Source organism: Pithys albifrons, chromosome 9 (genome assembly GCF_047495875.1).
Source record: "Pithys albifrons albifrons isolate INPA30051 chromosome 9, PitAlb_v1, whole genome shotgun sequence".
Lineage (NCBI taxonomy): Eukaryota > Metazoa > Chordata > Aves > Passeriformes > Thamnophilidae > Pithys > Pithys albifrons.
The window spans coordinates 30285464-30312583 of record NC_092466.1 but is presented as its reverse complement, the minus strand read 5'-3'; the positions used below and the strand labels follow the sequence as shown (position 1 = coordinate 30312583).

Below are 27120 nucleotides of genomic sequence, written 5' to 3'. Positions count from 1 at the left end.
GCAATTATCTGAATGATATGCTAGTTATTTAAGTTTCCCAGAAATATCAGAAATGTTTTGAAGTTTCTAAATGTTTTGCAGCATTTTACAAAACACAGAAAGGCCAACCTCTGTGTGTGTGCGTATGCTCAGGTTGGTGGAAAGCCACAATTCTGATATTTTGCCTTGGAAAATCCATAAAACATCTAAAGCAAGGAAAACCTCAGAATATCATTAGGAGTTTTGCTACGTATTTGTGGTGCCTTTCTTGGCATTCATTGCTCTTCCCTCAGCCCTGCCAGCCCCGGCTCACCCAGCACAGCCCAGCTTTCAAAGCACTGAAGCTGTAAAAGCAGCGTCCTCCTGACTTGCCAATCTCTCCATCTGCTGCCACAGCAGGGGTTGGGAAAGCTCTGCTTATATATCACACTGCATGTTACTGGAAATTTCTGCCATCTGCTATTGCCTTTCCTCCCATGCCTCACAAAAATATCAGTGACTCTAAATAGAAAGCAATTCCTTGATCAGATGTTTTAAAGGGTTGTCAATTTGAATCATGACCTTTTGATTGCTCTTGTATTCACAGAAACATAACAAATCAGCACAGATTAAAGGATAAAGATGCAAAGTCAGATGTGCACAGCTAATAAATAACAAAATATATTGAACAGCCTATCCCAAGCCTATTTCTCACAAAAACAATTTTTTGAGCTATGATTTAGATGACTTTTGACCTGTGTGAATAACTCATGATTCTCTCCCAGAGCCAAACCCTAAATTCATCACACAACGTATCACACTGGAATGCAACTTAAAACCACACACTGTCATACACAAAAGCACAGCCTGGGCCCGGGCAGCACCCAGAGCTGGAGACCAAACATGCAGCAGGGCAGGGGACCCTCCTCAGGGTGCTCTTTGATTCAATGCATTTACACCCACACCTGACAAACCAAGCCCTGGACAAGGCTGAATAAACAATTCAAAATATACCAGGCTACAAAAACCATTGTAAAACATGGAAAATCAAGCATTTGGAGACTAAAATACACTCTGTAGGTCAAAACCAGGCAAATACTCAGCTCTGAGGCCAAACACTAAAGACTTTTAGGATGACCCAGCACACAGACAACGTCTCACTACCAAGGGACAGCAGACCCAAACCCTTGATATGAAGCACAGTATACAAGACAGCAGAGAAGAAGCACACTGCCTGGTGACACAGCTTTACAATCAACTTGTTTCTTTGACTTAATTCTAAGAGAGGACTTACCTTTGTGGGTGCTCCCAGCGCACAGCTCCTTCTGCCCTCCCTCATCTCTCTGCTCTCCAGGGCCAGGACTCTCCTTGTAGGATAACTCAGGCAGGAGCTCATGGCAATGGAGGCAGCTGCTCCACAACCTCAAAGCACAGTGGTGAGAAACCCCAACTGGCTGGGGAAGGGTGGGCTCTGGGGGCAGCTCGTCACCAGTAATGCTCCCCACCTGGACCCAGCAACAGCTCATCACCAGTAATGGACCCTACCTGGACCCAGCAGCCCATCACCATCAATGCTCCTCACCTGGACCCAGCAGCTTGTCACCAGTAATGGTCCCCACCTGGGCAGCTCCCCAGCAGTCCCCTCCATGTGCACCAAACTCCCCAATGGCAGCTGGGACATCCTTACTCATGTGTGTTAAACAGGCCTCAGCTCCCCGCTCACTGGGCACTGAGGGGAGGGAGGGAGATGGCCCTGGTTCTGTCTGTCTTTGGCTGAGAGGGACATCATGACCAGGGCCAGTGTCTTCTGTGTCCAGGCTGTCCAGGGCTGCTCCCAAACCACCCTCGGATGAGCTGAGGGAGGATGTGTGGCAGCAGCAGCTCTGTGGGGCAGCAGCGTGGCCGAGGGTTCTCTGTGAGGAGAGCCTGGCACTGCCACATGCGGGGCAAAACTGGTTCCAGCTGGTTCTGGCCACTTCTGGCTGTTTCCAGATGGTTCCATCTGGTTCTGGCCACCCCTCTGGCCCCCTCAGGAGCAGCCTCAGGGGCTGAGTCAGGACATGCTGCCTGGACACCAGGAATGGGAAGAAAGCAGGGGAGGGTGAGGGGGCAGAAAGAGGTGGCAACAGGGTTAATTTGCCTTTGTTTGTCACCACGCAAACCTTTTTTAATTGCCAAGAAATCAAATTAATTTTCCCCCAGTCCCTCCCCCCCCCTCCCCCCTTCTCCTGCCACAGCGCTCCATAGGGGATGTCCCTGTCCATGGCCTCCCACCAGCTCTGTCTCCTGCCCTGCTGGGGTGGGCACTGACATCTGGCCACAGCTGGCCTGGGACCCCTTTGTGCCACCCACAGCCACAAACCCTGTACCCAGCAGTGTCCTGGGTGTCCCCAGCCCAGGCCTGGGACATGGACACACCACCTGGAAGCCCTGAAATGGGGAGTGGGAAGGTAAATCAGCCAACCAGGCAGCCCGTGGAAAAGGTGGAGAACAGGGATCCCAAAACCTCCAGGAAAAGATGTGTGGAACCCCATCCAGCTCACCTGCAGTGGTAGAAATCACTGCATGACCTCATTGCAACCTAAGATCTCCTTGGGGAAATCTGAGCTGTGATGTTATTTAATTTATACGACAAATATTAAGAAATAGCTTGAAACTGATTCTGGCTTTATCTACATTTAAATTAAGGTTAGAGTTTTTGCCTAGAAGGGAAACTGCCCATTCAAAGGTCTGTGGAAGATGGGCAAATCACTGAAGATAAAGAGTAAGGATTTTTGTTGTTGTCATTAGCAGAAAAATTTCCAAGTTTCTTAATATTGGTATGAACCCACATTTATAAAAAATAGGCTCAGTCCTTAATGAATATGTATTAAAAAGATTGATGGAACATTATGTCCCTCTTCAGAGCAATGAAATGGTGATATTTCTTAAAAGGGGCATTGCAAAATAAGTTTTCTCTCCTAATCATTAATCATTGCCACCCATGCCGATATTTAATAGCAAAACAAAGGTTTGCAATATTTCCTGTTCCTTTCAGATCTGTTGCAGCAACTCTTCCCAAAGTCAAATATGGAAACTTTCATCCACAGTTTTCCCAATAGCTGTTCATGTTAATCTCTGACCATCCAACTCCTTGCTGTGTTTATAACACAGTAATTTTACACCTCCAAATAATAAATTGTATCTGTTCAGTTCTTCATTAGGATGTTCCATGATCAAAGTTGTGAATGCTGCAAAAGCAAAATAAACCATTAAGAAAGTATTTGCCACTATTGGGTTCAGTTATGGGTCCCCATGGAGTAAAACTCACTTTTATGCAGACATGGGTAGCTGCCAGGAGATAAACCATAACATTTGTTTTGACAAATTTGGGGCAGTTCACTGCATTTACTGGAACTTGAAAGAACTCTACTTGCCCAAAAGCAGCATAGCAAGAAACAGCTTTTATGCGAAGAGGAAGAGCTGAAAAGTTATACTATTTTAGAGTTCATGCTTGAGCATGAAACATGGGCATAATTGGTTCCCTTGGGGACACGAATTGAGAGCCTGTTCACTATGGAGCACAAACTTCTGCTTTCTGAGCAGGTGACCATGTACCAATTAAACATTTCATACAACATATTACAAGGTCTAGAAGCCTGGAGAACGTGTTTTCAAAAAATGTGGGTAAGATCACAGCATGCACAGAGGAAGGAAGTATTGTTCTACTACGGATTTCTTTTCTGTGCTTAAACACAGAACAATTTTACTACATTCAAGCAGAAGGAAAAGCTGACCTGGTGAAGAGTGAGAGGTCAAGTAGGAAACTTTCAACAGCTTTTTGATATTTCTGCACACTTCCCATGTTGAATAGCACATGAAAACACCTTAGAATGTTTTTCAAAAAGTGATTTGCGTTCAGGAACCATAAAAAACTTGTCTTCTGCCAAATTTTGTGAGATTGGAAAATCTCAATTAGATTAAAAAAATGCCTTAAGATGAAACACTGACTGTTAATTTTGTTTTGGGAATGGAGGTGGAAGAGACAATCTCTGTGATTCTTTGTTATAACATTTTTGGGGTTTATGTACACATACAAATTCTGAAATGTCTGTAAAATTTCACTTAAGCCCAGAATAGACCAAGGATACAAAATATGCAATTTCTGTTATAGCTTTGAACAAACAATGCATCTTCATGTAATATTTGATTTAATGCCTATTTTATCATAGATGGTATAATCACAAGAAACACTTGAAAGGAATTCGACAAACAGAACCAGATGCAAAACATCTTGAAGCTTACAAATTCATCACAAAGATTAAGGAGGACTTAAAAATAGTGGGTTTCAAAGTTTCCAGCAGACCAACACATCTGTTCAAGCCAGAAATGCTCTCATACATCCTGGTGTGTTTACACTGTGAGAAGATGCACTAAGAACTAGATCAGAAGCAATTCTGTTCCTGGGGCTTCATTACCTTGTTCCTGGAGCAGATCCAGGGCACAGAAAAACCACATATTAATATGCAACTGAAGTACATGGATGCATTGGCCTCATCAGAAATATTACAGGCAGGTTGGAAGCAAGAAAAAAATGTGCTGTTGCACTTCAACAACTAATGTTGAAGAAACCCTCTGTCTGTGAATAATTATGCATTTATTACTGGTTATGGGAAGTGCCCTGTGGAATCACTTTGCATAATCATTTTTAAACTGTAATCGGAATACCATGCAAAAGGATGATCCTTTCTATGAATGTTTTTAAAAAATGAACCAAAGAAGCAAATGAACATTTCCTTTACTTGATCTTCATGAACAACCACCCATCTGAAAAAATTACACCCTCATCTACTCGGGCCTCGTAATCTGAATGTACTGTTTATGTTGTCCTGACAAATTTAATTCCTCCCACTCTCCAAGGATTATCATTAGCATCTGTACTCTCACTGCCACAGTTTTAAGTCTGACACAAAAAGCAAAGAAAACACCAGCCTGCCTGAAAATATAAAATGCTTCAAACTTCCCAAAAGTACTTGTTTGAAACTTGACTGCTTGTCAGAAGTGAGCAGAAACTTGAGCCAAGCCTGGGAGAGCCAAGATCTAGGAGAGGTGAGCAGACACCACCAGCAGCCAGGAAGGGCAGCAGTGCCAGAAGTGTTATTTCCAGTCTTCAGTCATGACTTTTAAATCCCTTCAAAAAAATCCTTCAAAGCTCTCAACCACTCTAGTGGTTCTGGATACTGTACTCATTAATCACTCCTAGGAAAAAAAGAAAATGTTGGGCTTGCGCAAGCAAAAAGCTCATGGAACTGCATGTAAAATTTAAAAGTTAGCCCTTTCTAGCATTTGGAATCCAAAAGTATAATGGAAAGAAAGCACTGAGTCAACAGTGGAGCATCTGCAACCACTTTGAGTGAAGATGGAAGATAAGCAGTGCCGGAGGCACACTCAGGAGGAGCTTTCCTATGTGACAGATGCCTTCAGCATTCCAGCTTGCTGGCTTTTGTCACCATTTGGTGCCAGGAGAAACACTGCTGGCACAAAGATAGTTTTAATATAACTATACTAAAGTATTTGCCCCACTGGGATTAGTTAGCTAGTTGTCTCCTATCCAGTTTCCAAGCAAGATTCAATTCTGTCAGCAGTTTAGCCTCACCAAGTTAGCTTTGTTTGTACTGATTTCAAGGTGATGGGCTACATAAAGACATCTTGTAGTATCAGAAGAATCAGCATTTTTAGTACTGAACTGTCCTTGCTGAGCATCCAGTGCTTCTTCAAGCTTTTTCAGAGTAAGGATGTTTTTGGTACCATCCAATAGCAACTTCTGAGTGAGGGGAGCTTTGGCATGAAAACAGAGGCTTCCTCTTGAGAAACCAAAACACTGCTCTGCTGCATGGTGGGAAGACTCCTGCTAAAGGAAAAGGTTGTGAATATTTTGTTGTATCTGAACTTTGGATCTATTTTAAAGGACAAGAAAATTATCCTTGGGTTTCATCTTCTTTTTCCCTTGGTACATTAATGTCTAACATACTGCAAGATTCACTGTCTACTGGAGGTTCCTTATTGTCCCTTTCTCAAAAAAATCCCTCACATCTTCTTCATTTCTCTTCTATATTGTGTATGTACAGAATGAGACTGCATTTTCCATGGCTGGCTTTAGTTTTGGGAACCATAAGCTAGGGCCATGTGCATTTCTTCTGTTCTTCATGGGTGACAAACTGTGATTCTTATCGTAGCAAGAGCTGTAGCAATTCATGGTCCTCCACTTATTACATTAGCGGCAACATTATTTCTTACAACATTCATCACACATTGTTAGAAGCGACAAATTTTTATTTCATTACATAATTGTATTGGGTTTTTTTTCCCTTGTATTTATGCTCTGCTTTTTCCATCTGTTAGTTTCCATCAAGTTGCAATACAGTTTTGGCACAAACTTGGCAATTTCCATCACAATGTATTCATCTTTCTTCATATTTTCATCAACATCTGGAATCATTCTGCATTTCTCAGTAGAGAAAATATCCTCCAAATCTTACTCCTTAGAAAAGTGGGGAAACTTGACACTAAATGATGCTTTGAATAATGCCAAAACATTCTACATCTTCATAACCAAGTCTCTTCATTTGCCAACATAATTCATATTTGTTCTGATTCAATTCAGTGTCAAAAGGACTTCTCAGAATATTTCTTGTAGTTATAGCTCTCACGGTGTTGTAAAAGGCACTGGGAATAACTAAACAATACACTGCAAATGTATTTACAGGTAATTTCAAGTATTTCAGAAAGTATTTTCTGGACTATTAACAAAAACCCCAACAAAGCCAGACGTGAAAGTTCATGACTTATTTTTCTTTCAAGGCCGAAAACTCACTTTTTGGTTTTGCTTATGTTCATTTTTCTATCAAACCTTACTACAATAAATAGTTTGCTAAAATTTCAGTCTGTTTCTTGCATACTACACTTTCTTCAAACAGGGGAAAAAAATCATTTCAATCAACAATTACACCCCCTCATAGCTGTGTCAATACTCAAAATTGGTAATGATGTCTGTTCTACTATTTTATTCTTAAAGCTTGCTTTGTTGATTCATGTAATATTAAAATTGTAAACACTATAAAAATTTACATCTGTAGCACAGGAAACAAACATAAAACTCCATTTTTCCTTAATACAATATATCATCTGCAAAAGGCCTCTGGTAATATGTGGATTCTGGTAATTTCTGCTCCAGATCATATTTTAAGCCAAAAGAAAAATAAAGGGATTTTATACCAAACCCACAAGTTTATTATTATTGTGTGCTTTACAGGTTACAAGATACTTCTCACTCCCAACTTCCTATAATTCAAAAAAAGAGCTCTTTTAAACTTCACCATTCTAAAGCCCCTTCCCTTAGCTGCTCCCATGCCCTTACAGCTCCCCACTTTCAGAGAAGCTGTTAAAAATATTGCAGACACCAATCATACCTATTGAAAATTTTTTACAAGTTCTTTAGTTTTTTGCATCTTCTCAAATCTTCAAAAACTTTGCAGAACCTCCAAGTAAAAGCTAAACCTTCCTTTGCTCAAATACCTGTGACACAAAGGAAGCCAGTTCTTCAAGGATCAAAGGTAACTTCAGCAATGTCCAGACTTGTCTGGAATCAAATACTTCTTATTTCACAGTACAAGCACAAGTTTCTGAATACCCTACCCATTGCACCTTTCCTGACCAGTACTCACCCACCTTTTTTAACAGCATTTTCTGGGGCTTTGGAAAAGTAAGTCTCCTCCAGCAAGTGTTTGATTGGAGCGTGGTCAAACAGTGGAGAGGTGCCTCAGTTTTAATGTTAACACAGTTTGGAGACTCCATCTGTTTTCTCCTGAGTATTGGCAACATTTCTTAATAGACATCTATTTCTTCAGGCTGGAAAGCACCAGCTTTGTCCCACTGACTGGTAGCAGAGAGCGGTGGTGAGTAGTCGGATGGTGAAGCCTCTTTGTTCAGGGAGAAATTCTGTTGCTGCTGTGCCATGCCAGCTGTGAGAACACTGCCTGTCCCACAGGAAGAATGGCCAACTAGCCCCACTCCATCGCTACCTCCTCTTTCCCACACCAGCTTTACACCCTGCTGACTGAAGCCACACGGTGGTCCACTGGAGGGAACATGCCCAAATAAACGGCCCACAATGGTCCCTTGTTTCAGACCTCCGTAGCTCACTATTAGTCAGCCATCAGACATGCTGCGCCATTGGCAAGTCCACTTGCCTGGAAATTTCCATTTAGATAAACAAACTTAACAGGCAATGGCATAAACTATTTCCTTCCGAGACTTGTTCCCACACCTGCAATACTCAATAGGTATTCTGAAGAGTAACTCACAGATTTTTGAAAGGTGAGCCAGGAATGCTATCGCTGCAGTGGAGGCGTGTGTGTTTAAAACAGTTAACACGTGGCTGACCACGTGAGGCTGGAATAACGAAATGCCTGGATGTGCTAAGTGAGGTGAGCAATGCTGAACCTGGACCCCTACCTGTGGAGCAGAGACAAAACTGATTATGTTTTGGCATTTTTTACCTCGGTGTGAAAGCTGTGCCTCTCACTAGAGGCTCATTGCTCATGGCCCAGCATCCCAAAGAAAGAATTCCTTTTTATTTTTAAACTATTTTCTCTCTCCCCCCACTTCTACACAGGAAGCAACACTACAATGACTACCATGAGAGAACACACAGAACTGTCCTAACCTGACCAAAACAGATAGTCATTAAAATGGAAACAGCAAAGAAAGAATAAAACTTACAGAACCCAAACCATTAAAACCTGATATGAATTAAACCTATGATAATTTAACTCTTTTGTATTAATTTTTAAGGAGAGGTATTTCAAAAAAGCACACATTTAAAAGCCAGACACCATATGTGATAAAAAGTAGAGTAAAACACACAAAGCATTAGCATGTGAAAGAAACATGTTGCAATTATGTCAAATACTGCTTTTTGTATTTTATTAACAAGCAAGCATCCCTGGAACTCGGTCTATATAAAAAATACTTCATGAACCAATCAGAATACAAGGGTGCTATATAAATTTATTTTATGCAACACTGATTAGTTTTGAAAATTCCCATTTTTAATGTTTTAATTTCAACTTTTATTTTTAAAAAATCACTAAAAGGACACAACCCACAAAAATACAATCTGTATCTGCTCTATATTTACAGATAACTGGTCACTATTAAGGCACAGATTTAAAACTAACATTTTATGTAGCAAGTCAAATATTTGTGCATAATATAACACTAACAATTCGGTACACTGTACTGTTATATTCCCTTTGTGGAATCAAAGTAAGTGAGAAAATTTTTTACTTCCAGTGTGTTCTTTTTTTTTTTTGTGTGAAGCCCTATTGGAAAAGAATGTTGTTCAAGGGAAATTCTTCACTTTGGTGTAGCTGATATAAGAACTGCTCAGCAAAAGGCCACATCAACTTAACACTGTAATAAAATGAGTTTCTGAGTATAGTATCACCTGGATACATAGCACATAAAGACTAGAGTGTAAAAGTTTCCTGATGCTTTTAAGCAAAATAAGGAGAAAGGGACTGCAGAAAATTCTGCCCAAAGTGTTGCTGAATATCAATGCCATTAAAAACATTTTATAAAATAAGATGGCTGAATACAAATTGATTTACAAACACTGGTCTTGCAAATGCAAGCACTGAAACGACAGCTTATCTGTAAGCACATAAGTAGTCCATGTGAATGGAACTACCTACATGCTTAGAAGTAAGCACAAGTGTAAGTAATTTTCCAATGAGAAGTCGTGGCTTCCAAGAGGGTTTCCATGAAGTTGCTCTTGCCCGTGTGACACACATACACACAAATCTCTCTCAGATACGTGGATATTGACTCTTGGCATTGAGCACAGGAACTCTGATGTGAACAACTGCATGTGTACCAGATACAGCTCTGTCCATTCATATCTGTATTACCATTTGAAATCCAGACAAAGCTGCTTCTTCATCTAGAGGGGAAGTCACCCAGTTATACACCATTAAGTAGATATGGCTGCAATGAGTACTGAGCAGCAATCTTTAGCTAACCACAAGACGACTTTATTTTATTGCTTGATCATCCATGCCCTCAAGTAACAGTCTCTTTAAATTCCCTTTGTGTGTGCAAATTTCTCCATACATCATTTTGCATTCTCACCTTAAAAGAAAGAATTATCCATGGAAAGTGTCAGAACTCTTTCTCACCCATTTTTGCATAAAACCCAACTACTGCAAATGTTATTCTAATGCCTTCTGTTAAGAGCACTTGACAGTGGTTTATGTCCATCTCAAAAGGCTTGTACACTGAACATAAATAATTCATTACAGTAGAGGTAATTCACAATATTTCTCATGGGAATGCTTTTCAATTAATGCTTGGAAACTACATATTGCATTGCAAAAAGAGGCACTTTAAGAATTCCTTCATTATATCGGAACCCTTCATAAACCCATAACACAACATCTGTCAAGACAGAGGCATAACATTGCCAAATCATTCGGACTTTCACAGTATAAGAATGCAAAAGCTGGCTCTAGCCACTTATAACATGGACTCTTTCTGTTGAACATAACTTGTTTCAGAAATAGTTCATCTCTGGAGTTTGAAACACTTCTGCAGCTGACAATTACAAATTCAGATTGAACAAAACAGATGCTATTACATCTATTTTATGTAGGTCACTTAATTGCTGCATGCATAGTCATGTAAGTAATATGCGTCATTTATTAAATGGCAACAGTGCTGTCTTGTCAAATTAGATTAGTTGTCCGTTTAATCAAACTGACAGCCCGGAGCTCTAGTTTGATGAATGCCTTTCATTCTCTACCATAAATCTGCAGTAGATCAGTTTAATCTGTTACGTATTGCAGGTGTATAGAATCTAAAAATAAAAGTCTGATATAAATAAGTGTCCTTTAGTGGCAGGGTACTAAAAATAGCCCTTTGCTTTGAAACAACCATTAAAAACAGTTTTAGCATAACAGGCAGCAGTTAAATATGTTGACTGCAAAGGGTTAATATTGCAAGGTCCATTTTGGTCTTTCATTGCATCTGTTACAGTGAGTATTATTGCAGGCAGCTTTACACTGCTTCATTAGAGCATAATAGGACTGGTCCACTACCAAGTGACTTATTTTGGAACATTCTCTTCAAATAACTACCCAGGAGGCAGAGAAAAGAAAAAAAATCTGCGTAAGAACCAGTTTCTAGTACCATTATAGTGAGATGTGACTTAATGCAGGAACACCTGAAAAAATTTGATTAGTGCCAATATAAAAATTGATATGGAAATGAAAGAGCGAAATAAATTTCCACAGGACAAGAAATCAGAACATGTAAAGTGCAGAAAGACCTCAATAATTATTTTAAGCAGTACCAGAAAAATCCACCTTGATAAAACCAAATCTATGCTCTCTGGCATCCCAGCTCTTCATTCTTCCTTCATTCAACAAAGTAAAAAATTCAGTGCATACATTATAGTTATAGGTAATAAAATACTAAACAAAGAACCCTATATTATTATTATTATTGCAAATTCTGTCCAATCTACATGAGTAAAACGTATCCCACATTTGGTGTTTCAAAAAAGCTCAGACAAAATGTGTTTTCTCTGTTTTTTTTGGCACAGTATTGTGCAGACAAAATGCTTTGGTCCTTGATGCCCAAACTCCCAAAGTGCAGAGGGTGGTGTGCAGTGAAGGCTGTCCACAGGATTGCCATGTCCATCTTTGCAGCTGACCTTGTGAGCCACAGCTTGGCGCTACCAGCGGCCGCTGACGCTGGCAATGTCCGAGTGGTACTGGCGCGGCAGTCTCCCACTGGCTCCACCTTCCAGGAACGAGGCACGCATGTTGGACGGGTCAAAGAGCTTCCTGCGGTTTTTATTCAGTTCTATAAAGGTCAAACACACACATGACTCTCTTGTCAGAAATTCATTTTAATATTTTGACCTAAATAGAATGCAAAGCTATTTAAAGGAGCAAAGTATCTTAGAATTACATGAACTGAAAATATCCGTGAGGAACTCACTCAGCAGTTCAACAGGATAACCAGTGTCAAGTTAAGACTCAGAGGCTGCCTGGGACACAGGCATGTATTTGGTGTAATTCTTACTGACACCAGTACAGTGTGAAGTAGGTAACTTTTGGCAACACTGATATAAATCCAAATGACATATCTGAAACACTAAAAAGTTTCTGTTAAAACACACAAAGGCTGCAGTCTTCCTGGAGGTACATGCTGCAGTGCAACCATGCAATGCAAACTGAGAAGACAGAAAAGCTTATTACCATCTTGATCATTACTCAATGCACAATTCTTTACTTTAAACACAAAACTGAAGCAATATTTTAATTGGGACTTTGAGGAAAAAAAGAGATGATCACCTCTCATTCAAACATGCATGCTAATCTTGTATTAGCAATAGCTCATCCAGAAAGTTTCTTCCCACTTTTCTATTCTCATAACCAAACTTCAGACAGATAAAAATCACTGAAATATTACATAGTTATTCATGTCTGCTTCTGAACTAAGTACATTGCATTTTTACCCTCTTCACACCACCATTTCAAGTTAATAAAACATTCACTGATTCCATCAGTAGAAGGGAAGCAATTGGGAGGAAAATCTAGTGTAACAATGAAGCATCTGAAAGAAACTCCAATACAGATTCATTGCCCAGACAAGGACAACAGCACTTCTATGTAATAAGAAATCTGATGCTACTTATTACAATCAGAAAAATCTAGTTAGGCTTTATTTACTACAGCACACTGTAAGAAATTATATTTGGCCTTCATCTTTCTGCATGTAGGATCAAGACAACCTAGTAAGCTGAGTGGGTTAGAAAAATTCCAAGTAAGAACTACATGTTTCTTTCAAACCTGTGTATTTTGCAGAAAAAAAATGGCCTAAAAAGAACCCCAAACCAAAGCCCCTCAAAAGCAGGCAGCTTTTCCCAGTAGGATGACTGTTCTGCTAATCAATAAAGTGGAGAACAGGGAACCAAAAAGTTGAAAATATCAGTTCTGACAGGTATGTTGTGCCATTCAGCCCCTGCAGTGCCTGTAATCCCAGAGCTTTTTGGACTCACGATTTTGGAGCATCAAACAAACTTCACAACCTGCAGTGAAACAAACTTTCTACCAAGCTCCAACTGGACAGGACTACTGCAACTGAACTCCTATTTGGTGATGTGAATGCTCCATAAAGCCTGGATTTAAGCACCTCTGTGGACTAGTGTCTTAGTCCTTCCAAGCTCCTTTGCGAGCTATAAACACACAAGTCAGTGAGAAGAATACAAACGAGCTTAAAAATCAACAAATGATACTCTGTGTTATTTACCTGAGATTGCAAGCAGCATTTTTCTTCTGGCACCAAAAGTGGTAATTCCTAACTCTTTCAAATCCTGATCAGTAAGAGTAAGGAATGTCTGCAGATCAATCTAGAGTAAAAAGAAATAGGAAAATTACGCAAAACAAGTCTTTCCACAAAGGCATTCAGTGATAAATGTGGTTCAGAATAGCTTCATTTTTTTCCCCCCTACTCCTTTGTACAGGTGCTCTGCCAACCTATTTCTTCCATGTAAATAGCAGTTATGGCTTTTCAAAGGTTTTTTCACACATTGTTCAATGTGCTACATTTCTGACAGAGAACAAGAAACTGAAAAGTAAGCAGTGTTAGACAATCACAGAAGATCAATTAGTCTTATTTATTTGTGAGTCTTGATATTTTGAGTATTTACCACAATCACTACAATGTATCTAGGAACATTGTATGTGCCAGTTATCTATGTCTGTACTTATAATAGGTGCTTCAGACTATGGTAGGTTAGCACAGGAGGATTGCTCAACTGCTGGTGACATTTGGGTTCAGGCACTGAGCATTCCACAGAATGTGCAACCATGGAAGTTTGTGGTATTTTTTCTCCCAATACAATCTGCAGAAACACAATGGAAAATTGTTTAGTTTTCACTCCGGCCAAACTACTTGGCTCATCTCATACCTAATCAGCAGCTCTTGAGGTAAGAAAAACCACAACAAAACTCAGCTGTCAAATAAAAGCCACCTTTAGTATCAGAAATCAACACAGCCATCTCTCCTTTTTAGGAAAGTGGCTAAAATAACAGAAAAGGATTAAAAGACTGGATAATATGGGTATTGTGGAACATTCAGGGGAGTACAGAGGAGATAAACCTGAGGAGCTGTACACAGAATTAAGGCACAGCTGGATTTATTGAGGATTGACCCCATAGCACTTAAGTAGCAGGATTAGAGAGAGAGAGTGAATGAAGGCACAAAATGCACCAGGCACAGCTGCCCCCAGGCCAAGCCAGCAGCAATGCACTTCAGAGTGCACACACACATGAGTGACCTGGTGCACAGAAGGTACAAATTTGCTCAAGTCTACCCTTGTAGAAGTGTAACACACACTTGAAGGCAACCTTAGTGTGTGCAGTTTTCCTCTTGTGGATGAAAACTCAAGCTAAATATTGGCACACCAGAGCACCTTGGGCAACATGAATGGAAGGTCTTCTTGGAGTTCATTCTTCATGGGCATGTGCACAGTTCTCTTGATGACATGGCAATCTGTGTAACAAACCACTCTTGTGTGGTCTATTAGGAAGAAACATGCAGGTGCAAATTTGAGAGCAGAACTGGTGCAGACCTCGCTGCTGATGAAGACACAGGGTGGGCATATGGGTCCAGAACACAGGAACATGCCAAATACAACTGTGGTCCTTCCCCTGTACCACATGAGGTACTGACAAAAGCCCAAAAGCCACACAGACATTTGTTTTGCATCGTAATACACTCCGTTCCAGCAGTGTGACACATACAACTTCCATACACAACTACAGTGCTTTTGGGACAAGCTCAGGAGCTCTGTGCCTAAGCTTGTAGTCTTGCAGCTGGACTCACTGTACTTTTGTGACACAGTTAAATCTGTCAGCAGAATAACATATCTTCAAGTAACTAAGAGGATTCTACCTATATAGCATTCTGCAGATCAGGAATACTTGGAATAAAAGATTAGCTGGTGTGGAGATGGAAAGCTTGCACAGGTGACTGACCATATCTCTCTGTTGGGAGTGGATCAAAAAGTCAACTAGCACACAGGGGAAGGAGCAAGGGATGAATATCTGTGACCCCAGCACTGACTGAACAAGAAGTTACTAACAAACACAGACTGGATTTCTATAACCTACACATGAAAGGGACTAATACTCATGAAATTCTAGATAGCATCCTAGTTTACAAATAGGAGTCAAGGGTTAAAATTCCTTGAGTGACAAGAACCCAGTCCTACTTCGGTTCTGTGTTACGATAAATCAAAGTTGCAAGACAACATAGAACTCATGTCCAGGCTCGCTATCTGGAAATCACAAGGTGTATGAAACAGCTTTGAAAGAACAACCCGTGAAAATCCTGCCACAAAGTGCGAGCTGTAAGAGGCTTTGCTCAACAGACAGAACAACTGCTGCTGGAAAACATCCTACTAACACAAAGGTGTCTCTCAAAGCAACACTAACCTCTTGCTGTTGGAATACGTCTGTGTATTTGCCCAAACCAAGTTTGCTGAAGAGCTCAGGCAGGTCAGATCCCTTAAACAAACTGTTCAGGTTACAGCCATTGCTTCCTGTCAGTGAGGAAATGCAGTCCATGTAATTGCTGCTACTGAGATAATGCTCAGCTGAAAGGAAAGAACAACACTTCTTAGACACATCACAGAAGGGCAAAATTTTTTTATCAACATTATATTGAACTAGATCATTAAATCTGCAAAATATTTAAATCTTTATTTTTCAGAAAAGAAAAAAAGTTTCTCAGTGGTCGAAGAGAATGAACAGCATAAAACATTTTTGTTGTTCATTAAGTTCCAGTGTTTCCTATAGAAAGATATTTAGGTAAATGTTTTAGACATTATAATCACATTATGGGGACTATCAGATGGATACAAGTCAGGAACTCATGGAATAACTGCAAGACCCCACTGCTTTTCCTCCTCTTAGGCCCCCTCCTCTTTTCTTCAGGGAGTATTTTTGAAAACATCATTGCATACAAATGCAACCAGTACTTTTTTGGTCTGGTTGGGGAGAAAACCATGCTGGAGCAATTCCTGGTAAAGGAACATAATGTGGCCATTATTTTACTACAATACAGACAAAAAAAATGCAATAGTTTATAAAATACTAAAACTGAAAATATACTCCCTATACAACTTTAAATTACATTCCTAAAAGGTAATAGCTTTAAAAAGTTTCCACAATGAGTTTCTTAAAAAACCCCAGAAACCTGGTTTGGCAGAACAATCCCTTTCCCCCATGTGTGCATCCTGATAGCACACAATCACATAGTTCCTAATTATTTTTCCTCATGCTGTGTAAGAACAGGAGAGCTCCCAGGGAGTGCATCAAGCACTTGTGTAAGTGGAGCCACTGTGAGTGCTCCTTCCCTCACTACAGACACAGGAACAACAGTGAATGCGCAAGCAGTAGGTAAAGGCTATTTTCCCAGGTGAGTAAAATTAAGATGTCCCCAGAGACTTCTGCTATGGCTTGCACTACAGAATGCCAATAGGATGTGAAAAGTTGCCATTTTTCTCAACTAGTTGTGCTGTATTTTTCATTTTCTGGGCATAAACTAGTTAGAAGCATTTTGAATTGGGTTTACAGAGCTTGGAGAATTTCTGTCAAACTCAGTTCCATTTTGTAAGAGTTTTAAAATACAGTAACCTGTTCAATGTTGAAAATGTGAGTGTTAAGTATGACAAGTGAAGAAATAAGTTGAGATTTTAGACTTTCAAAGGTGGTGCCTCGATTTCATCATTATCAGAGAAAAGTAACACTAAAAATGCCCAGAAATTCATTATCCTGCACAGGGCAGATGATGCAAAGTCATGCACTGAACACTGATTTTAAAGAAATACTTCTTACTGCAGTCAGTAAGCATTATCTTAAAAACAAAGAAGAAATTCAACAGTACTATGAAACTGTGTCAACGAAGTTGCACATTTTAGAACTCCAGAGCCTCTACATTAAGGGAAGTCATAGCTGTTTCTTTTATCCTTCTTCCACACATTTTATTCTCTGGGAAAGCTACAGCTGCCATAGAACAGTTTCTTCCACTTCCAATGTATTTATGTTTCTAATTTTCTTCTAACATACATGTAAATACATTTTTAATCCCTACTTATTTTGATTAACCTAGAGCTTCTGTTTTTGTCCAATTAACTTGAAAACATCAGTAGATTAATTCCAAATAAACTTTTCATCTCTTTTGTTCTGCAAGTATTAGAATATGATATGCAGCCACTCACAACTAATGTGCTTTTTCAAACCATGAACAATTACAAGTATACGAACCATGAATATTTTCTGTAACTGAAGCCATCCTTTCTTAGAATGTTCAAATTTTACTATTTGTTTACTTGGAATTTAATGAGATTTAGGTTTTATGCACCTTTAATAAGAAAAATGCAATAAAACCCAGTAAAAACAACCATAGTATTAATTTCCTCAATGTAGATTGGTAGTATGGACTAGTATTGTCTACCTCCGCTTTTCATTCTTTCAGAAAAGGCATCTGTTATTTTAAAAATGAAGTTTCAAAAAGTTGAACTACAATAAAATTTATTTTGTAAGTTTCAATCATTATTTAAAAAGAAATTACAAAATGTATAGCCTGTATCCACAGAAACCAGTGTTGAAAATCATGTGCTGGGCCATGCCCAACGCATGGAGAGGCTTCTTTCCATAGAACAGCCTGGGTTGGAAGGGGCCCTAAAGATCTCATTCCAATCCCCCTGCCATGGGCAGGGACACCTTCCACCAGACCAAGTTGCTCCAAGCCCCATCCAGCCTGGCTTTGAACACTTCCAGGGATGGGGCAGCCACAGCTTCTCTGGGCAACCTGTGCCAGGGCCTGCCCACCCTCAGCAATGAATTTTTCCATAATACCCAGTCCAAATCTACTCTCTTTCAGTTTGAAGTCATTCCCTCTTGTCCTGTCACTACATGCTCTTGCAAATTTGATTCCTATGATGAGAATTATGCTTTAAAATTCTGTATCAGCACAGAGTATGACTTCTCCTCCAGTGAGCAAATAGCCCAATAAAGACCCAGCTGTTGTTGCATCAATAACAGAGCAGAACGATGGCAGTCTAGAAATAAGCTTTTATAAAGATCTGGTTTCAGTACACCTTGAAAAAACTGCTTCCATGACAGCAAAGAGCTTTCCAGCAAGAATGTCTGGCATTTATAAAATTTCCTTAAAAGTCTCCCTTTTGGACCATTATTTGTCTATCATGTGACACAAACATGCATATGCTTTTACCTTTCAATTTGTAAAAAATAATAAATCTGTTTTACAGGCATCAGTAATTTAAATGATGTCAGGATACATTCATATTAAAATAAATACTGATTGATATCAATATGATTGTCTCTTCCAATGAGGTATTAAGAGTTTATTAACCTGATTTGTTTTGTTTCCGTTTGGGGCTGCCAATTGAGGAGACAAAATCGTGAGCGGTGGGTCCCAGCCCATTATGGTCTCTCCAGTTATCAGATTCACTGCCACTTCCCAGGTGCTCCCGACTGCTGGACCGTGACAGAGACAAGGATGAACCCTGCAAAGCACAAAGGGAAAATTTGGGCAGAAAACAGAAGTTTCGTTGTGACTCAGATGTTTTCTTTGAAACAGCTCAGTTAAAAACCCCCCAGCTTTGAAAGCTTGCAAACATTCTTCTGGCAGTTGATCAATAGTGAAATAATTGTAAACCGGACACGAAAACAGCAGGTGTGCTTAAAACATACACAGTTTTTTAAGCAGCAGTTATTTAAAGACCGTGATTCAAAATAAATTGCTCGGTATTTCCAAGTTTGTTTCCAAAACATTCCACGGTATCACATTCCCACACAAATTCTAGACAAAGCAGTCTACTGACTACATCCCTTCACAGGGAAGAGAACATAACATTTATCTGAAGATAAGTGGCTCAAGTACACAATACTACAATAATTCTGCAGTGGCCTGTGAATTTGTAGGTTTGTGTTTTGTTTTTTTAAAATAGATTTTCATATTCTTGTAAAATACTAATCATCAACTGTCATCACTCTGGGTGAGAATGCTCCAAAATCAGGTAACAGTATTCAATGGGGACATACCCAAAAGAAATGGACATTTATACCACACTTACATGAGCTAAAAAATTGTGGAAATGAACAATTTCATTCCACACAGTTGCACCAAACTGCAACTGGACCCACTTAGGACCCAGCAATCTTTTATACTATTCAGTAAAACTGATACCACAGAAGAAATAAGGCAAAAGCTCCTTGTCATTGGTAAAATCAGGAAGGTATGACCTATAAAGGTATGACCTCCAGAAATAAAGAAAGGCAAGGACTGACTTCAAGTCTTAGAGAAGAGTAAAAAGAGACAGAGCCTCTACATTACACTGGATCACAGTGACAGCTATGAGTTGTCAAGTAAAAGAAAGATGTCATCCAATGTTTCTGAAAAACTGAATGCACAGTGAAAATAGCATAGCAAAGATAAAATATATTTGGTGAGCTTATTTTACAAATTAACTGCCCAGATATTAAATTATGATACCAACACTTAGTCTGTTCAAAGGCTTCAGCACATGACTCTCAAAGGTGCACATGCATGGAAGTGTGGTGGTGCTGTCTGTAACACGTATGATGTTGAAAACTACTAAACAGAGAAGGATACAAGGAATCCAAGAATTTTAGGCTTGCCAGATTTTTCCACAATAGCTCATACCAAACAATGGTAACCAGAGTTCTCACACAATATCATTTCACTGGAGAGAGTTGCAGTGGTCTGTGGTCTGTTCCTGGGCAGACTCCAAGTGACTAAGACACAATGTTCTTGGTAAGAATGACAGACCCACTTAGAGATTTTAGACATCAAGGTCTGAGGAAAAAAAACCCACCCCAGCTCAACCAATATAAAAAAATATGCAACCCCTCCCCCCCAACACTATTTTGGTTGTAGCTTTTTCTCATCCCTAGCTACTGCTGCTTTACGTGTATCCAAGCCTACTACATGTAGCTGAATGACTCAAAGTTGACATGTCAAGTGGAGAACATCAAGACAAATTTTTATCATGGTTGAATATTTCTTTTGCATCAAAAAGGGTATATCCCAGAGAAAAGCTGTGCATAAACATAACATTAACATTTTATATAAGCAGGACAGAAAAGGGTGTCTATAAGCAAGCTGTGAAATATTACAGCAAGCAAACACACTAAAAATCACCTTCAGAATGCCTTTGAAAAGAAAGGAACAAATTCCCTTCAAGATGCCCATGCTGGGACTCTGAGGAGACTTGCTCGACACTGGGAAATTTCTGGGCCCAGTGAATAGAGGAAGCTGTTAATTCTATAGCTTTGTCAACATATGATGTGCTGCAGACATTTCTTGTTCTGATGTTCTGCTCCACCATGCAGTGATTCATATTACAGAGTCTATCTGTTATCTATACAATGTTTGCATTAGGCCACAAAATCTCTACTGCTTGTGTGCAATGACTGAGATATTTAGTCCCATAACTTGTTTTAAGTTTCTTTAAGCAAATATATATTTTAAGAAGACTTCTATGCTCTATGACTTCTATAAGATCTATAAAAAGATAGAACTCTGTGTGTTGGGCTGAATGCATTCCATATGCCTTAATATTTATGTAAGAAGCATTTTACACCATCAAATATATTCAGAACCTTAAAAATCTTATCCACAAGACTTCTTTTTACAGAAGTTATAAACATTTCTCAAGAGAAGCAACAATTCCCTTACAATATACTTTTTTATACCTCATATGTAGTTGTCATGGATGGCTTGTATGATACATGATTTGCTCTTCTTAGTTCCTTGATAGTTTCTGCAGGCATAGACTTAGAGAATCCCAAACCACTCCACGTATTTGTTGGAGTTCTCACTTCTGTTACAACTGGCTTCTTTAACATAGCTGAAAAAATACAGAAAAAAAATCAGTAAATCTCAGCCTCAGTAAAGGTGCTGAGAGGATAATCCTGCAGTCTTGAATGCTAACAATTTCAGCCCAAAGTAAACTCCAAACATCTCCACTTGCTACACAGCTTGAATCCTACCCTTCCTCAAGGCAATTTACTCTGTCAGAAGATAGTTAAGCCCCACAAGGGCCAAAAGAATCATATCTTTTTCAGAAAGAGAAGCTTCTGGTTTTCTTTTGATGTGGGGGTATTTGGTTTATTTTTTAACAGAGTCAAAGGCAAGGTCAAGTCCCTTATCAATTTTGTAACTTAATTTATCCCTGAAGTAAGTAGTCATTTAGCCAATATGACAAACATCTTAAAGTTTAATTTGAATGCAAATAAAGTCAAGTATTACAGTTATGAGTTTGCTGCAGACAATATGGATCATTTGCAGATGGATATAGTTACACATCCCATCTGTTTATACTGTATTTTATACTATGTTCCTATAAAAAAAAATTGGAACATTCAGGTAGTACACAAATGTTTCACTATCACTTTCAGATGTGATTAAAAATCAACTTACAAAACTGAAACTTCAGAAAATCATTTCATCCAGGTACTAACAAACTTTTCAGGAGTCACTGTTTATGCACATACCTTTGGTTGCCAGTAGTTTCTTCTGTTCATAGTCAAAGGCCTAAAAAATAAACATGCAGAAGATATCTTAATTGCCATTCTAACTAAATGTCATTCCAGTACTCATCTCTTTGTGAAAACAAAGGTTTTTAAAGCGGCCAGTGAATATATCTAGGAGAAACCTGAAGTACTGCACAATAATTTGACAAGTCCAATTAGAGCCTTAGTTACTTAACGTGTTCACTGATAAAGATTTTAAATAACTATCTAATCACTATCCAATATCCATCTGAGTGAGGCTGCAGCACTATTTACAAACTGCTCACGCAGAATTTTTCTTTGTTTTTAATGAAACATTTTCAAGCACAGTTTCTCTTCCTTAACCATCTGTTCTCAGCATTTAAAACATTGCTCAACAGTACAAAAAAGATAAAATATATCTTAAATCTTGGCACCAGAGTTATTTTTAATCTTTCAAGTTTATTACTCCTCCACACACTCATCTTGTGAATGGAAAAAACTTGAAGTTTTGAGAGAATTAAAAAATGCTTTTATCTGTGGTACCTATGACAATGGAAGATCTGAAGTTTAGATATCCCTGGTTAAATAAGCTACACTTGGTAGAATTACAAATTAGCAAGGTTAAGCACACAAAACTAAAAAAAAAGGTAGTATAAACCCAAAGTGTTACCTAAAATAACTAGAGGAATAACTAGGGAAAAGACCTACAAAACACTAACCTTCACCTTGTTCCACTACTCCTTACAGTCTGGTTATGCCCATACTGACAGATCTATACTGAAAACTACCCTGTTACTATTGCCTGACAAACAGTCAAAAGGGTTTCCCTCTTTGGGGAGATCTGCAATAACATGGCAATGGTTTATAGCAGTAGGCTGTAGTTACCAAACCAAGAACAGCAGAAGAGAGAAGAAAAAGGAGTGTATGTACAGATTTACATTTGTATAGCACTGTAATTATGCCCCATATATAAAACCTGAAGCTATAAAGAAAAAATTCCTAAAGCTATAAAAAAACCCCAGTTGTGTTGACACTGATTATGAAAAGTTGTGAAATGTCTTTTGCAGATATAATTCTCTCAAAGCAAAATATAAGCTTGCCTACAGGCAAATGATGCTTGTGTAGACTAATACAGCCACTCAATTTTTCTGTACCTACATTTTCTCATTCAACAGAGGCATAAGAGCTTTTTGGTTTTCAAGAATTTTCACTCACAGCCCGCTCTTCAGCTGAAAGAGTTAATGACTTGGCTGTGAATGCATTCACTGAAATAGTAATGACGTTTCAGTCTCCTAGTCACCAGTCACCTTTGCATGTGGTAGGTTCACTCAGCAGTTTCATGCTGGAATGGGCTTTTCCTGGAGACATACCTGCATGTTTACAAAGGAGGGCTGCGTGGCCAGCCGTGCTCGCTCCGAGTTGTGCTGGGCGGCCGCCGCTCGCTCTGCCGCTCGCTCGCTGCCCGGAGCCTTCTTGTCAGCCACGGGGCTCTCAGCAGCGCTCAGCTCTGCATCCGAGAGCAGCCTCTCTGCAGCACTGCGGGAGCAAAGGCACTGTCAGTCAGCCTTCTTTTCATAGGCACTGAACAGGCAGTGCAGTTTTGATAACTGGGCTTTCCCCAAGAAGTTTGGCAGTAAAATTCAAGACATGTCAGTACACAAACATCTTTTAGCAATACTTCCAAAAGTTACAGCCCTCCAGTACCTGTTTGTCAGTGAAAGAAAGCATGTATTGCTCCTTCCTGTATTGCCATCTAAGAGGCAAAGTTTAGACTCAGTTTTGAGATGTCTGGTATCCAGAATTATTGCATGCCTTGTGCAGTGCAGCAGTTCCAACACTTGAATAGTATTACGATAAAGAGATTCCCTAATAGTGGACTAAGGAAGTTAACATAGGTCCCACTTGCTTTTAAAGCTTTGGTATCTGCAGTACTATGTGCCTTCAAGCATTGCAGTCCTACATGCCTACATTACTTCTTAACGTAACCTTTTTTTCCCCCTCCTGAAATATCAGCCACATTTTAGGCTACTCTAGAACAGGAATGTCTTACTTGAAATCAGAGCGATCACATTGTAGAAGCTGTAAATGATCACCTCGAAAATACGCCCTAATGGAAACTGTGAGCATTATGTCCTCAATGAAAAGAGCAAGGCATATAAACAACTGAGTGACATACAAACAAGTGAATCTGGTTAGAAGGAATTCTTGGATTTCTAAACTAAGAGGGCAGAATTAGTAACATACATATCATAGTTTTAACAGTGTAAATAAATGAAGCAAATGAAAATATGCATCTCAAAAGAGCAGTGATAAACAGTTCCCAAAAGAAATAGTGAAAACCCAAGTGCATCAGACAAAAACATTGCATTAAGAGCAAAACCTGCACTGCCAAGATGTGTTATGACTCAAAAGAGCCTTTCCCACTGCTGTCTCATTAGAAAAACTAACCCAACCAAACACTGAGACAAGTGTTTGAGAACATGTTGTGCCCTGAATACTGCTTTTCCAAGAAGAAAACAGCCTCAGGTACACACAAAAGGAAAAAGCTGTCACATAGGAACTATTGTCAAAGCAATCAATAACAAAGCAAAGTGCAAAAATACATCCTTTAGAAACAGGTAATGAAAGTTCCTCTGACAAAAATCCCCATTCTTTTGTGGGAGAAGACAGATATTTTTTAAAACAAAAAAATACTTAGGAGGTACAAAAAAACATTCGAAGTTTTCAGTTATCAAACTGGGAGCCATTGTTACACCGAACATGATTAAAAATCAAGGCCAAATTAAATTAGCGCTTTGAATATCTTATGACTGAACCACCCCTCCTATGTACCAAAACACATTAAGTAATTTTGTATTGTGAACATTCCATTTATCTGTATTTATGGACTCAACTTACTGCAAGTGGGAGTTTTTGGTGCCTTGCAGTAACTCAACTGTTTGCCTCTTAGCACAGCCCTGCTTGGAGGAGCTCATCATCTGCTTCAGGTCGCTGGTGTTTGCTGAATGGGATGGACTTCTCGGCATGCCCACTTCGACAAAAGCATCATTGCAACCTACAAGAAGAATAGTTGAACAACAACCCTTTTATGTTCTAGGGAACTTACTGAAGGAATGACAACTATGGGACAAAATCTGCTCTTCCTCCTCACACAACTGTTGTGGTCCTCTTGGTCTGGGTTAAGAAGTCAGGTATGGAATTCAAATGCACAGAAAAGGTGTCAGCATTCACATATATGGTAGACACACTAAGCATTTTCATTTTTAAAAGATTTATTTTAATTAATATTAATATTAAATTTGAAGACTGACAATTAGAAGTGACTTAGTATTCTGAACAAATTTGCGTTTGTTCTACACATAATTTTCTTGCTATCATGTTCTCACAGGTATTATTTTGTTTTGCTAAAAAAGCAAAAATAAAACACCATTTAAACCAGCAGACATTGTTTTAAGCAGGGCAGTGAGGCTGCTGCAAAAAATCCTGAAATCCTCATAAGTTATTTCCCTCTGTTTTTAGGGAATGAGTGAAACATTACAAGTCCATTAGGTTAATTTAAGGTGTTTCTATCAACAGCACATCTCAGTTGCTACAACTTCTACCTATTTTCTTTGACCAGGAATCTGGGAGATCCAGGATTATTTTCCTGTAACATGGTTGCAAAATACGTTTTTGTTTCATGAACTGTACATAGACTGCAGAAACGCTACCAGACAAAGGAATGCCATGTCAAAACCTTACCTTCTTCGCTATTTGACTTGGCAGCTACTTGTTCTGAGGCCCCGTGAGTACTTGTTTGTCTCACCGGATCACTGTGGTTTGTGCTCAACACATTTTCCCCCAGCGATGTGGCAGACAGTGCAGCATACTTGATATTTGAGGCCTGAAATGATTGTCAGAAATCACTAAAGTGAATTTTATGCTAAAGGAAATATTGAAACAATTTCCCTTTTCCATCTGTGCAAGAGAAAAATAAACCCACTCCCAGTATAGGAGGACATTATGTTTGCATGTTCTATTTTTCAAGTCTCTCAAGTCTTATTTGAAAACACTGCTATTGTATTTATAAACATAAAAGCTTTAAGAACCTACTAATATAGCTAGTTTTCTCTTTCAGCTTTCCTTAGTAGAGGTCAAGTACACAGAGATAACATCACCTACCTTTACATGACCATTTAAAGAAGGTGAGCCTTTTTTACTCTCTGATTGCATGCCATTGACATGGACTTCAACGGGAGTCAAGCCTGGTGGTGGAGATGGAGTGTTTTGACCATAATTAGGCACTCCAGACAACAGAATACTAGTTAAAGTTGCTTGGGCAGTAGATGGTATCATTAGGTGTGGAATAGCAGAAAAGCCTGGAACAAAATTTGATTATGTTCTGGTTAAGTTTCTCATTTAACTTTCTCAGGCGTTATAGTATTTATATAAATCTTTACATAGCTATGATACATTACTAAAAAGTTTCCATTAGACAAATACATAATGCTTTATCTCCTCATTACTGGGTACGTTAGTTTTCTACATAAAACAGATGAAAACATCACATGTGACTGCATATACTAAGTTTATATAAAGTTGTCACCTTAAATTTTCATATTTATTCACCTGCATTGAGATAAACATAGGAATTAAGTTTCCAAAGAATGAATTATTCTGGACTCATCAATTGTCATTCTAATGACTTAGTGTTGCACAGAGCATGTAATTCACATTAAACTTCCACCAACCTGTAGTGCTTGTGTTAGCAAGGGATGTTGCCCATAATGTGGGACTGGGAGTGCCTGAACTTGGACTCTGCAAGGGGCTCACAGAGCTATTAAGGGCATTCAACAGAGAGTTTGGAGTAGTTGAGGTGTTGACTGACAGGGTTGTTGGACCTAAAAGGCCTGCAAAAAATATGCAAGAAAATATTTAGTGAAGACCTACAGAAAAAAAATTTCGCAAAAGTACGAATTGAAAACAAAAAATAAACCCCTATCAAATTGCAGCAGCATGTATTTCACAAACAAATTTTAACATTAAACCTGCCATTCATTTGCTGCACAGAGCACAAGAAGAATGCTTGTTCTTGAAGTGGGAATCATATAGTCAAGAAAAATTGGAGCATCTTTTATGTCCTACTGGAACTAGCTACTGTCCTAACAGAGTCTGCACCAGCTGCTTCTCAGCCCCATCATCCCTTTGTATCCCCTCTGTTGTTTCTGATGGTTTGTTTCAAAAAGACAAGAAGCAACCTTACTTTCATTTCAGACAATAACCTTTTCCTCAGAAGCTCCTATGAACAAACCACTATTTCCACACTAAGGACTATTCAATTCCTTTTGCATCTTTAATACTGACAACAAATCATCCCCCAGATGCATTGCTTACTCCCACAGTGTTCCCTCAAAGCAGTTTTTCTTGTAAGAATATTCATAAACTCAGCACTACATACTAAAAAGGTAAAAACCCCAAGCCCCCAACGTGCAGTCACAAAAGCAGCATGAAAACCCACGGTCAAATG

At 39.1% G+C, this 27120-nt stretch overlaps 1 protein-coding gene across 3 annotated transcripts in view; it reads right to left on the bottom strand.

Moving 5' to 3' along the window:
* Positions 1-8989: 8989 nt before the first annotated feature.
* BICC1 (BicC family RNA binding protein 1) overlaps positions 8990-27120 on the bottom strand; it is a 104206-nt gene continuing 86075 nt past the window's right edge. For all 3 annotated transcript variants that reach the window (XM_071563978.1, XM_071563980.1, XM_071563981.1), the window contains 11 exons: positions 26345-26503; positions 25776-25972; positions 25356-25497; positions 24513-24669; positions 22985-23150; positions 21615-21654; positions 20814-20968; positions 18448-18601; positions 15504-15664; positions 13315-13414; positions 8990-11862 (listed from right to left, as the gene is read on the bottom strand). In XM_071563978.1, coding sequence (XP_071420079.1) covers positions 11732-11862; positions 13315-13414; positions 15504-15664; positions 18448-18601; positions 20814-20968; positions 21615-21654; positions 22985-23150; positions 24513-24669; positions 25356-25497; positions 25776-25972; positions 26345-26503 — 1562 coding nt within the window. In that variant the 3' untranslated portion in view covers positions 8990-11731. The remainder of the gene's footprint in view (positions 11863-13314; positions 13415-15503; positions 15665-18447; positions 18602-20813; positions 20969-21614; positions 21655-22984; positions 23151-24512; positions 24670-25355; positions 25498-25775; positions 25973-26344; positions 26504-27120) is intronic.